Here is a 13,749-nt window from a genome sequence, read left to right on the forward strand (position 1 = left end):
GAGTTAGACCTTCTAAATTAAACCAATCTAATTATTGTCTGGGGTGATCAGTGTTTTTGCTGCTGTTGTCCTTGTCAGGTGTTGTTGATGTTCTGTCAGTGCTGAAGTCTCAAAAACTGCATTGCCAGCAAAGTCACAGCCAGGAGATCCCAACATTAGTCTTGCTTTAAGAATGACCACAGACTCCCTCTGGTTGCAAAGATTTGGCCAGGTTTATTGTCTATAAGCACAACCCTAACATGTTTTGGTCTAACAAGTACATCAGACCAGGAGCCAAGACATCTGTACCTGTGACAGCTTAGTTGGTGGAATACCATGGAGGTTCTTCCAGGCCACTACAAAGTTTCCCTACTTTGCAATTCTCCTTTCATTCAGTGATTAAAATAAATTATGTGTTGGATCCATCTGTATCTTGAATGTCTCACACCATCTTGTACTGTGGGCTTGTTTCACATTCTGACTAGGTGTTCCTGTTCCAGCCTTATCATCCTGCTCCTGGACTATCCTACCATCTGCCATGATCTCTCCCTCTCATCTCTTGGCATGTGAGCCTGCTAAGTTTTACTTATGCGAGGAGTTCATGCATTGGTCAGGTTTGCTGGTGAGACCTACTCCGGCCAATGCTTTAGCAAAGTCTTTGTGTGATCAGAATATATTGATCAGTACTCCAGTGAGGCCTACACTAACCTTTGGGGAGACATCTTCTCAATTTATTTTGTTTCAGATGCTAAATATGATCCACATTCTTGGAAGAGGGCAGCTGCTGATTTTGAATGATTGAATGTGGACTTAGACCTGCTCTTACAGCTTTGGTTCAAACTCATAAACATTCTATTACCTGGTAGATGTACGAAGCACCTTGCAAACGCTGTTATTCACCCTTGATTTCAGTTCACCAAACCTAGGCTACCCTCAGCCTTGAAGCCAATCCCCATTACCAAATTCAGTTCCGAACCTGTCCCTACTCTCTTGGAAGAATGGTCTTATGGCTAAGGTGTTGCACTACAGCTTAGGAGAGGTAGGTTCAGTTCCTTGGTCTGACACACAATTCTTGGACAGAATCAGAAAACTGTAGCCTTGCCCCTGTCATGTAAACCTGAGTCTTCAAATATGTCTCAGTGTTGAACTCCCACTGAATTCATCACTAAACCCTAAGTTCTCCATCCTTTATCTGTGAAATGGACATTTCCTTCCTTCCACCTTATCATGTCTATTTAGATTATCTGGCTTTTCAGGACAGATTTCTGTCTTACAAACACCATAAAATCCTGATTTCTGCTGAAGGCTCTAGATCAGAAGTGGGCAAAATATGGCTTGCGGGACGAATTTGGCCCTCTGAGAGATCTTGTCTGGCTTGCAGCAGGTCCCTTGGTCCTACTGCCCTGGCACCCCAGCCAATCACACCCACCACTGGGGGGTGGGACCCATGCAGGCAGGGTGCTTGGCCAGGTGGCTGGAATGGGGCCACGGGCCAGTGAGGAGCAGCATCCAGGAGTGAGATGGGCGGGTGAGTGGACAGGGCTGGGGAGACTCCAGGATCTTGGGGTGATGACAGCATGAGACAGGGACTGGGCCCAGGGCAGAGCCACAATCTACTGCCAATACACCCTTGTGACAGGTGTGGGTTTCATGGGCAGGGGCATGCAAGAAGCAGACACAGCTCAGCCCTGACCCCAGCCCCACAGTCACTGCCCCAAGGTCCTGGACATAGGTCCCGGCCTCCCTGCATCCCCAGCATGTCTGCCTGCCTGCATGGCTCCCGGTTAGTGTCCAAGGAGACCCTGGGATCTTGGGGTGGTGCCAGTGCAGGGCCAGGACTGGGACAGACTCCTAGTTCTGTGAGCAGGGATGTGTGCTGAGCACATCACAGCTCTTCCCTGGCCCTGGCCCTGGCCCTGGCCCTGCACAGTCACTGTCTCAAGATCCTGGGGATTCCAGGGAGACTGGCTACAAACTTCATGGGCAGGTGGACATGCTGGGGTCGTGGGAGGGCAGGGAGTTGTGTCCAGGGCTGGGGCCAGGATTTTGGGATGGTGACATTGTGGGGCCAGGCTGGGGAAGAGCCACAGTCTGCACCCTGCATGCCCTGCCCATGGATCCAGCACCCATCACTGGGGCATGCAGGCATTGGATTGTGGCTCTGTCCCAGCCCTGACCCCATGCTGTGATCACACCATGACCCCACACTATGATCCCAGCCTTGCCTGTCCATCCTGTTCCTGAACACCACTTTCCATCCCCACAGCTCCATGCCACATGGGGAGTTTTGGTGAGTTGTTGGTGTGGGGAGGGGTGCAGACCCAGCCTGCAACAGCTCACCAAGACTCCCTATGTGGCCTCCAGGCCTAAATAATTGCCCAACCTTGCTCCAGATGTTTCGGTAATACAAATAAGCAGTTCTCTTTTGTGTTCTCTTCTCCCTTTTTTTAGTCCCTTGTGGAAATTCCATCCCAGACAAAAGGAACATTTTCATCAAAACTTAAATATTTCCAAAAAATAATTTAATTTTGATTAACTGGTATTTTCCAGTAAAATAGTATTGGAGAAAATCTCCTGGCAGCTAACAATAAATCCAATGCTTTGGCTACTGTCACTATAAAACATATAATGCTAGGAATCTTTGGATATACTTCTTATCACACACATATTCCGTACTAGTGACATTCCAAGATAGGGGTATTACCATCATACAACGTCTGAAGCACATCAGGGGCTTAGTCTTGCAGACTGAAATGAGCCATGAAAACTAATCTCCCTTCATGCATCAATGAGAAATATGTTTACTGGTATTAAATGTTAATTGGTCCAAGGTACAGAACTGCTGAGCCACTGAATGCTCAAAATGACATCTTCATACCTTATTCTCAAGCCAACACAGAGGGACTGAACAGTTAGAGAGGCATTTGGTAGCTGATTCAATTTGGAGGAGATTCAACTCAATTTGGCAATCCAAATCGAATCGGGAGACCCATTAAAAGGTCCGAATCAATTTTGAAGGCTTGCAGCAAACAGACACTGAGAAGAGGGAGGGGGAGGGGGTGATCTTCCATGTATGGAAAAGGCTGAGAGAGGGGGAAGACTGCTCTGATATTGATATCTGTAGCTGGCCAGTGACTGTGATCTTTCTCCGAGTTCCCTTCCAATCACAGTGCTCTGGGGGAGGGATGTAGAAACAACATATAAAGCTGCACCTGAAGTGATCTGTGCCTTTTGTGAGCTGTGTCTCCCTTCGAGCAGCAGCATCTGAAGGGCTCTGGCTTGCTATCTAGTCTCGTGCTAGCTAGTCTCTCTTTTTGTAAGTTGTATCCAATCCTTTCCTACTTACCTTTGCCTGCAATCCCTATTGTTATCCCTATCCATTCTTTTCAACTTACTCTTCCCCCCCAAATCCTCTTACTTGTTCTTGTTAATCTGGCTTGATTCTTTCCCCCCACAAAAAGAAATCTGTGTTTTCCCTGACGGTGTGTCATCACTGCGCAGGAAAGCACAACATATATTACACACACGCACATTTTGCAGCACACCAAACATTATGAAGAGTGCTGGAAAGGCAGGTGCCAGGTCTGACAGGGGAGGGAGAGGGGGCAGAGGGAGAGCTGCAAGTGCCCCCTGCCCCAAACATAGACACATCCTCTTTCCTGGGAGCAATGAGTCTTCTGCTGCTAGCGGGAGCAAGGAGGTGGTAGCAGTGCCTGCACCTGCACCACCACCACTAACACCACTAACCAGCAGCAGCATGACATTCTCCACCTCAGATTTAGTGCCTGTGTGAGCCTCCCAGTGCCAGAGGGGGAGCTGGATCTGGAAGCAGTGGAGCTGAGGGCCGTAGCAAAGGAAATTGTGAGGAAGGAGGGGGCATCTGAGTTTGTGTTCCACGTCTCTCAAAGTTCCCCTAGAGGCAGATCTCTTCTGGAAGGCACTTCAGAGGAGGCTGTGGGAGCAGGTGGCTCAGCTCCTCCTGTTATTGTGCCTCTGCCTGGTGAGGAGGAGGATAGGGCAGGATCCCCACCCTCAACCCAGAAGCAGGTGGGTAGTGGAGTGTGGGATCATTTTGAGTTGACAGATGATCCCAGATTTGCTATCTGCCAGCACTGCTAAAAGCAGATCAGCTGGGGCAAGGAGGTGAAACACTTTACCACCACGGCAATGCTGCTGCATCTCAGGAGGCAGCACCCCCTTGCCCTTGTTTCTCCTCAGCCTGGCACCAGTGGGAGCATGCCCAAAAAGAAATCCCCCTCTTGCTCCAAAGCCCCCATCCCCCAGAAGTAGTGGCAGGCCACCTTGGACTTGTTGAGCATCCAGGGTCTAGGCGGCTCATGGTGCTCATGGCTCCATTGTACCAAGTGCCTGCACACACCAACTTTAGTAAGACAGTGGTGCCCTCCCTGTATGAGGCATGCAGGGAGTACTTGAGGGAGGAACTGCAGAAGGCAGATCCATAAGTAACCTTGCACTGCACCTCGGACATATGGAGCAGCCGGGGTGGAGATCATGCCTACCCCACAGGCCACTGGTGCAATCAGTTGGTGGGCTCTTCTTCAAGCAGAGGTGATGGATTAGTCCTGGACAGCAAGGGAGATCATGGTAGTCATGAACCACATGGTGTAAGGGTGGCTCATTGGGGAGCGCGAGCTCACCCACAGGGTCATGGTTACCAACAACAGGGCTAATATGGTCAAGACACTGCATGATGCCAACTTTGTTGGCATCCACTGTGTGGCACACACATTCCACCTCATAGTCAGGAACGCGTTGGATGGGGACATGGCTCCCAGTGACGGCGCCCTCACTACCAGCCAGCTCATTTCAAAATACAGGACAGTGGCAGGCTACTTCCACCGGAGCATCAAAGGGGGCAAGATGCTGTGGGACAAACAAGCAGAGGTGAGCATCCCACAGTACACAATCACACAGGATGTGGAGACTTGGTTGAACTCCATGTTCCTGATGCTGGAAAGGCTGGTGGAGCAACAGAAAGCCATCCATGAGATGGACTTGTTTGGAGAGATTGGGATCAGCAGTCCCCTAACAAAACATAGTGGGATACCATTTCCCAGATCTTGGTAGTCCTCAAGCCGTTCCTTGAGGCCCAAGAGTCTCAGCGCTGGTGATACCCCCCTTAGCCGGGTGATCCCATAGTGAAGGAGCTTGGGAATAAAATGGAGAAATTGCAGGAGGCTGATGCTCCTGGCTGGGGCAATCCACTTTCACCAGAGGTGCAGGCACTGGTGAAGCAGCTGAAGGAGGGCATCAAAAAAAAGCTGGATCTGCTACAGTCCAGTACTGTCCATGTGCTGGCAGGCATGTGCGACCCAAGGGTGAAGGGGAACGTCTGCAGCAGCAAAACACTTGATCACTGAACAAGGTGCTGGTGAACAGAGTCAGGGAGGCAGAAGGGCACAGGCAGGGGGATGTGGAAGAGGGGGATCCACTTTCCTATGCCAGCACTCCAACCACAAAACAATCTCCTTCACCACAGCCGCTGCCAATTGGGCCAAGGGCGTGGCTTCAATGTTGGGGTCCAGAAGCACCAGACCCCACCATCAGGCAGGTAGCGTGGAGGCGTTGGTGGCTACCTATCCCACTGAGGATGTGGAGCTGCTGCACTGTGACCCCTTGGCCTACTGGGCAACCCGCAGCCAGGTGTGGCAGGATCTGGCCCCGGTAGCCTGGGAACACGTGTCCTGTCCACCGGCCAGTGTTCCAAGCAAGAGGGTGTTCAGCATTGCTGGGGATATTGTGACACCCCACTGCACCTCCTTGGATCCAGGTTTGGTGCAGCAGCTGCTGTTGATGAACCTCCTGCTGCTGGGGTTCCCCAAGCTCCACATGCAGACGGAGTGAATGCCACTCTCCTCACTCCGCACCTATTTGCTTGCTTTATTTTCTTGCAGAACCTTGAGGTGCACTTTCACAGAAACCCCTGCACCACTTTGCCTGAAACCTGGTAGGCCTCATGCCCGCATGAGAGGCTACCACCCCTGCTGCATTCATCCCACTCTGCCATAACACGTGCAAGTGATTTGAGTTTTGCTTTCAACAGTTTGAGGTGCATGTTCATGGAAACCCCTGTATCTTTTTCCTTGAAACTTGGCAGGCTTCATGTCCTCAGAAGAGGCTACCATCCCTGCTGTTTTCACCCCAATCTGCAAAAAAATGACAAAGTTATAGGTACTTTAGTGATACTCCATTATAGTCTATGGCCGAATCTCCAAATCGAATCAGGACGGTGATTCAGATCACCAAATTGAATCACTGGCCCTCTGAATTAGCCAAATCCAAATCTGGAGCGAATACTTACTGCTCTGCACAGGCCTATTATGCAGGAGGGCAGATTAAATTATCATAATGCCTCCTTCTGGCCTTAAAATGTGAAAACTATAGAATGAGACAGTTTTACCAAGAAGAGATGCAAACAAAGCAAGAAAACAAAGGACTTCATATTCAAGACATCTATTTACTTAAATGCCATTTATTTTCCATCTCTTTGGTTTGGGTAGCTGTCATCCATAATCTAAAAATTCTCTATCATGCATATAAATCTTGAATTGATACTCTTTAACCTGTTTATTACATGTTTTTAAATAGTACATTAGAAATCCAAAGAATCTGGGATGCTTGTACTGCAGGGGAGGAAACATTCAGTTGATGTTTTAGTTTACCATGAAACCTTTTAGTTTAGTCCCTTCATATTTAATTGGTGTGTACTCCAATATTAATATTAGTATGCAAAGTTTTACTTGAGAGAGCAGTTCCTGCTAACATGAGTAGTACTGTTGGTTTCAATAGGAATGTCTCAGGTGACTAAATGTTTGCAGAACCGAGCTCCAGATGTGAAACACGAACGGAACTTGAGCTGCATCCTGTTATTTGTCATGGAACGTGTTCTTAAATATTTTCTTTTGCAGCATGCAGCATATCATTTCTGATGTTTATCACCAAAATTATTTTACAATTTCCCTAAAATATACAGTTCATCCAAAGGGACCTTTCGGTTAAACCGAAACATGATTTGACAAGAGAAGTGACAGCAATCTAACTTTTTGGCTCGTTTCTCTAATGACTAGTTCCCTTTTAAAAAAGGCTTGAAAACTTTAAAAGTTTCACATTCCCTGTGATGCTATTTCTTAGAACTAGAAGAACTGGATATTGCCTTTGGGAGGAAAAAATAAGCTTAAAATACATGTTCTGGTGACCTTCTATAATTATAGCAACAGAGCTTTCATTTTTAATATGATTGAGTTTTTAGACTTAAAAATACATGGTCAGCAGTCATGTTCCTGTAAACTCTATTCCTATATCCTGTTAGGCCAGATCTAACATGCCTTATGCTTTTATATAAACCGTTTGGCTAAGAATTTGAACATTTCATTTTTTCTGTGATTGGCATCAGTCCTTGCTTCCTTGTCAGATATATTTTGTTTAGGTTTAAAAACCAAATAACTGCGCATTGTATTTTCTGGTTTGCTAGTATTTTCAGTGCAAGGACAGAATTAAAAATCTGGACAAAATTTTTGCTGACCCTGAGGAGGAGAACAGAAAGCGAGAGCTGGGAGGGAAGGATCCATCTGTACCTGAACTGTTTAAAAAGATTGAGGAGGTAATGCACCATTTCTACAACAGGATCTATCAGGAGAAGCTTACCCTAGAAAATGCAATCAGGCCTTTATTTCTTTTTTTAAGACAACTTGTATAAGAGTTAATGAATCTATGGGCTGGGCTAAATGGACCTACAGCCCAGCCCCTTGTTAATCATACAAATTAGATTTGGGATGTTATGCTGCTGGATGTTAGTTGCAAAGGACATAATGTGGAGATGTGATTTGTTTGTCCCTTTTTAACTGATGAGCTGCCTACCCTTGAGACATTCCTGAAGATCTGCCTGCTTTTCCAGACAGGCAATAAGCACAACAAGTTACAAGGATACTAGAGGGAAAACAGATTTAAATTAACAGGTTGTAAAATGAATAATTCTTCAGTGAATTGGTCTTTGCCAAAATTAGCATATAGGTTATGAGTTGGTTGCATCCCCGCTCTGCGCCAAATAACAGCTACACACACTGCGTAAGATCAAACCACCTTCTCCCAGGGTGTATCATTAATGGCAATTCAAATAGGAACAGAACACAGTCCTCAGCCTACCCTTTTTTCCACTGCACTCAGCACTTCCAAGGGACCCCAACCTTCTTCTCTTACATCACAGCAGCATTACAGCTGTGTTTGTCACAGTGAGTCAGCAGCAGTTACTTAGCCGTGTCATGCAGGATACTACCTCCAACAGTAAGCAGTCAGTAAACTAGGCCCTATAACCCTGTTAAACATACCTACTACCTCCAGCATTGCAGCTTGTTCAAAGACCATGCTTCAGAATTACTTATATTATTATTTATATTACTATGTTATTGAATGAGGCCAGAAGGTTAAAAAAAGAAAAGGGGGGGGGATATGATGCTGCAGCCAGTGAGGAGGGCACTCTGCTGGGAGGTGTGAACCATGGGTTCTGACTGCTGCTCTTTGCTCCTGGGACTGCTTGTACATATTGCATTAAACAAGTTCTTGGAGAGAATTTGGATTAGGGCCCAGGATGGAGGACACTTTCCATCCCCAAGGAGTAGCCTCCCCACTAGGTTACCAAGTCATACTCCCTCTTGTGTGCTCTCCTGGCTCCATGGCTGTGGCATGCCCTGTGTTTAGTGGACCAAGTTTAACAGGAGGGATAGAGAATGCCGTTGGCCTATCCCCGCCCAGCCTGTCACCTTGAAGTTACAGGTGGGAAGCGGGAGATGTGAGTTTAAACCCTCTCGGGATGGAGGAGGAATCCAAGTCTCCTGCATTCTGAATGAGTGCCTTAATCACCAGATTCTTAGGCAAAAGGTATAGATGGGGCTTTGGCTTCTTGCAGACATAAAAAAACCAAAAACGTGTTTTACTGGAAGCAGAAGCACATTAATTCAGCTCAGCTCTGCAGTATCTGTATAGATCGTGCACTTCAGCGGGGTTTTTGGCACTTCTATGAGAAGCAGTTTCAATCAGCTACTAGATTAAAGTGCCCAAAAAGCCCCATTAAAGTGCCTGATCTATACAAACATTGGGCGAGCCAGGTCCAGCTAACGTGATGCCTCTTCTGGGCAGGTGCTGGGCTAAGCGCAGGAGTGCATTGAGTTTTAAGTGCTGTTTTTGGGGGGGGGGTTTTAATGTCTGCAAGCAGCCTTTGTTTCACATGCACAAATAGACGAGGCAAAGTCCAGACGTTAGCATGCACAACCCATTCAAAACAGTGAGCACATGTCATAATAGTGTTTTCTAACACCCAAGTCTGTTTCCACCCAGTGCTAGAATGAATAGGGCTTTGCATATGTGTAAGCGTTTAGGTCGGCACCATGCTGAGTCCACATGAATTAAAGTGCCAGATAAATTTCAGCTCAGAGAGTATCTACAACACTGACCTCTTTTTCTGAACCTGGGACCCATTAGTATCAACATCTGCTACCCCCACCATCATCTTTCAAAGATTTACCTCTTTAGACATCTTCCTATGCCAGAATAATGTGCAATAGGAGGGCTCTACAGAAGGGCACAGGCAGTTAGAACACAATGGACGTATGTACACATGACACTACGTTGTCGTAGCAACGCATTACAGTGATGTAGTGGCTACGGGTGTCTACACATGACCAGCACCTACTTCACTGTAGTGATGCGCTCCCTTGGGATAGCGCACTGCTGTGGTGAAGTAGCTGTTAAAAATAACTGTGCACCGTGTGTATGTCACAGCACAGGCTGTTAATGCACCATGATTTAGAACTTCCTTTTGGCCAAAAGGAAGTACTAAATCCAAAAGGAAGTACTAAATCACTGTGCAGTAACGATGTCACCATAGCGACACATGTAGATGCGCCCAATGGCATTGATATAAGCACAGATGTTCAAAAATCGTAGGGCAGGCCTCAGAAATCATGGCCTGTAACCATGAGACTTGAAACGACAGAGCTTGGGTTGTGTATATTTGCATTCTGCTTGTTAAGGCTTGACATCTATGAAATGCTTACATTTTTAAAAGTTTTAATCTAGCCTGAAGGGCTAGAAAGTTACTTTAAGAAGAAAAAAAGAAAAGCATGTAAATGTTCTGATTGCCATGACTCCAGGGGCTGAGGAGTTCAAAAAACACTAAATGTCACAAGGCATAATAGAGAATCACAAGATTTGGCAAGAATGTATTGAATAGGGCTGTTAATTGGCCCATTATTTTTACCTCAGGGCTCAGGTCCTGCATGGGGTCTCAAGGCACTAAATGAATACAATTATAAAGTAACTAAGTCATGTACTGCAGCCTGCTGTTTAGAGAAAACAAATTTTTGAGTAGTGATTTTTGCAGCATGTGTCTATGAACACTATTTAGAAAGCTGGAAAAAACAATCACAGGCTGGCCTCATTCCCATTCATTTAGCCATGTTTGTGTGGACATTTTTCTCACTACAGTTAGAATTAAAGCTGGTGGAGAAAGAGGAGAAATTGTTGGAGAAAGACTTCATTTATGAACAAGTTTCCCGGCTAACAGACAGAACCCGAATCAAGACAGAGCATGGGAAGCAGGACACACTGGTATTAGCAAAAAAGGTAAGAATAGGATTAAGCTGCTTGGTGCCTGGCATCTACTAGGACAACAGGTCTGAAGTAATTTTATTTGAGGAAAAAAGGTTAAGATGGCCTTCATTCAGGCTTGTGAGGTAGTTAATTCATAATAAATTACAGGCAACTATGCACTGTTGGTGCATATAGCTGGTCTGCAGGGGACAGTTACGGCAGTAAACAGGATCACAGGAAGGTAGGACTGCAAGGAACCTCAGGATGTCGTCTAGTCCAATCCCTGCTCAAGGCAGAAATCATCCCTGCCTAAACCATTCTGTACAAGTGTTTGTCTAACTTATTCTTAAAACTGCATGGATGGCCTTCTCGTACAACTACTAGGAACAATGTCTGAGAATGTCAGAACATCCCAGCTTGCTGCCGGTGAAGCAGGCTGATGGGGGCATTGTCAACACCCTGCCATTGCAAGGACAAGTAGTAGCTTGTTAAAATACACTCACAAAATCCAAGAAAGAGAACTGTATGCAAAAACTTAATGTATACCCTCCATACATTGAAAACTTTGCTGTAAATTACTTTTATGGAGTTATACAATTTCTCAGAATAGGTCCTTAAATACTGCCCAAATGTTGAAGATATCTTCCTTTTGCACAGCCATTACATCTTCCCTGCTCCAATTACCTGCAACCGCCTGGGGAAATTGCTGAATAGGAGGAAAAAATACAGGCAGGTTCATCCTCTTATAATATGAAAGGTGATGGTGCACTGAACCAAATGCCAGGTTTTTCTTGTAAATTTAAACTGAAAGAACCACATACCTATGCATGAAACAATTCTCAACTCAATCTTCCTTCGTATTTATTTCTGTGTGACTGAAATAATTAAGGTTTTGGGGAGAAAAGAAGCAGCACTTAGGAAGAAGCTCCAAAATAAATAGTTCATTTAAAAACAGCATCAGACAGGGAAAAAACCCACTGCAAACAGCTGAAATGAAGAAACCTCAAATCCCAAGTGAATAAAAATGAAGCCCAGCCTTATTTTTCATGCTCAGTGTTACAATCAGTGCTGGAAAAGACCTGGATACATAACAGCACATGTTATAGCAAATGTTTCTTTTTTAAGTTGTTTGCTATGAAAAATACACCATAACTGCTGCTACCTGCAGTTTTTTGCAATGTTTTTTTTAAAGCACAGGTGGTAAAAGTGGCTGTGGATAACAATGCGTCAGTGTTTATTATCTCAGTAATTCTGTTACACAAATTTACTTGAGTGAACAGATGCTTTTTTTCAAAGTATCATCCATGCTGACAGTTAAGATCTCTCTTTGTCTCTCATACATCATCACCAGGAAGAACATCTATTTGTTCTGCAGAACTTCCTGTACCTTCTTACCACTCCTTGTACTACTTGGTCATTCACACCCTAATGAAGATAACGGATTGCAGTTTAATACTAATTTTGTCAATTCTGCATGAAATGGAAGGGAATCCAGGATTCATTTCAGTGGGACCAGGGCTTGCTTGCCTATATGCTGGAGTCGAGCTGTAGTCTGAACTTGAGTAAAACCGTAACTACTTTTAACAGTTGGTGAGCCAGCATGGTTTTAAGTGTACACAAGGAAAAGACTGGCTAAATTAGAAACATGCCATTTTACCAAGATATTTCTACACGTAGAACCACATTTAAAAGGAAAGACCATAGAGGGGGACTTTTCTTAAATAGCTACTACCAGGCTACATATTATGTTCCTTTCTGGTTACAGTTTTACTACAATGATACAGATTGTTTCATGTGGATATGCAGCACCAAATCCTTTTTCATCTAAGACATCTATGTGCCACTTAGATATGTAAAAGATTCAACCTACTTTTCAGACATGGGAGTGGCAATTTGTGCCACATACCAGATTTTCAGTCTGTTCCAACTTGTGCGACCAGATGTCCTAGTCTGTGCGCTCAGAAGCATGAATCAACGTGCTCAAACCAACACAGCTGCCAGCTCTAACTGCACTTGGGCTTTATTGGAATCCAGTTCTACCTAGCAAAGCACGTAAACTATGGATCAAGTTTCTGGGATCTTAGACAAAACTTAAGAGAAAAAGAACATGGCTAGGAACTGCTTGATAAAAGAGGAGCATCCATCTTTTAGACCAGTAGCCATCCAGTGAAAGACCCAGGTTCTAGACCAGGGTAGGCAACTCCCGGCACATGTGCCAGAGTGTGGCACGCAAAGGCATTTTGCTTAGCATGTGTGCCTCAGGGCAGATGGCAGGGGAGCTGAGAGGGGCCCAATTCTTGTTGTGCCATGCAGCCCCGGCTCCTGTCTTGCTCTCTGCCTCAAGGGGCACACGCATCTGCTGCCAGCAACAAGCTGGGCCCAGGTTCTCAACAGGGGTGTGTGAAACAGGCCCTATTCAATTTGGATTTGGCCTGAATCGGGGACAGTGATTCAATTAGTTGATTCAGATCTGAATCTGAAGATTTGATGCTGATTCAGAGAATCAGTGATTCAGCCATAGACACAGCTTTAAATGTTTTTTCTACATACCTCAAGGTACCAGGCGTAGGTCATGAACGCTGTGATGGTGGGGCAGATGGAGCATCCCACAGGAGTGCAGAGGGGGCCCCCACATGCTCAGTGGCGAACCCGGAAGTGGACTAGAAGTACTTCTGGTCCACTTCCAGTCTGCCACGGGAGGACCCCGGGTGACCCCCAGACCCAGGAGGCACCAGTTGCTAAGCCTGCTACTTAGAGGTATGTCGACAAAACATTTGAAGCTGTGTATGTGTCTGAATCGCTGAATCTTTCCAAATCTCTCCAAATCGATTTGGAGGGCTCTGATTTGATATGGAGAGATTAACGTGTCCTCCGATTCAATTCAGATTCGGAGATTTGGCAACCAAATCGGGCCGAATCAAATCAGGAACCAAAGGTTCATGCAGCCCTAGTTCTCAACCTTTTTATACTCCAGGCACCCCTTGATAGATTCAAGGTACACTTTGGAAAATCCAAACTTTGTTTTAATTCTTTTGACTACAGAAAAATGATATAGTTCTGCTACAGAGAACTCAGAAAGACCGCAATACGCCAGAATGTTTTTACCATTATAGATTCCCATTTGAAATCTCTGGGTTCATCTCGTGAATCATGTTTGCACACCTA

At 45.5% G+C, this 13,749-nt stretch overlaps 1 protein-coding gene across 1 annotated transcript in view; it reads left to right on the forward strand.

Annotated features, from left to right (window-relative positions):
* The window catches only part of CCDC146 (coiled-coil domain containing 146), a 140,665-nt gene that overhangs the window by 123,834 nt on the left and 3,082 nt on the right, over positions 1-13,749 (forward strand). The window contains exons 16-17 of the mRNA XM_019543608.1: positions 7,472-7,600; positions 10,480-10,617. Coding sequence (XP_019399153.1) covers positions 7,472-7,600; positions 10,480-10,617 — 267 coding nt within the window. The remainder of the gene's footprint in view (positions 1-7,471; positions 7,601-10,479; positions 10,618-13,749) is intronic.

This window comes from Crocodylus porosus, unplaced genomic scaffold, assembly GCF_001723895.1.
Source record: "Crocodylus porosus isolate Cpor-Errol unplaced genomic scaffold, CroPor_comp1, whole genome shotgun sequence".
NCBI classification, from domain to species: Eukaryota; Metazoa; Chordata; order Crocodylia; family Crocodylidae; genus Crocodylus; species Crocodylus porosus.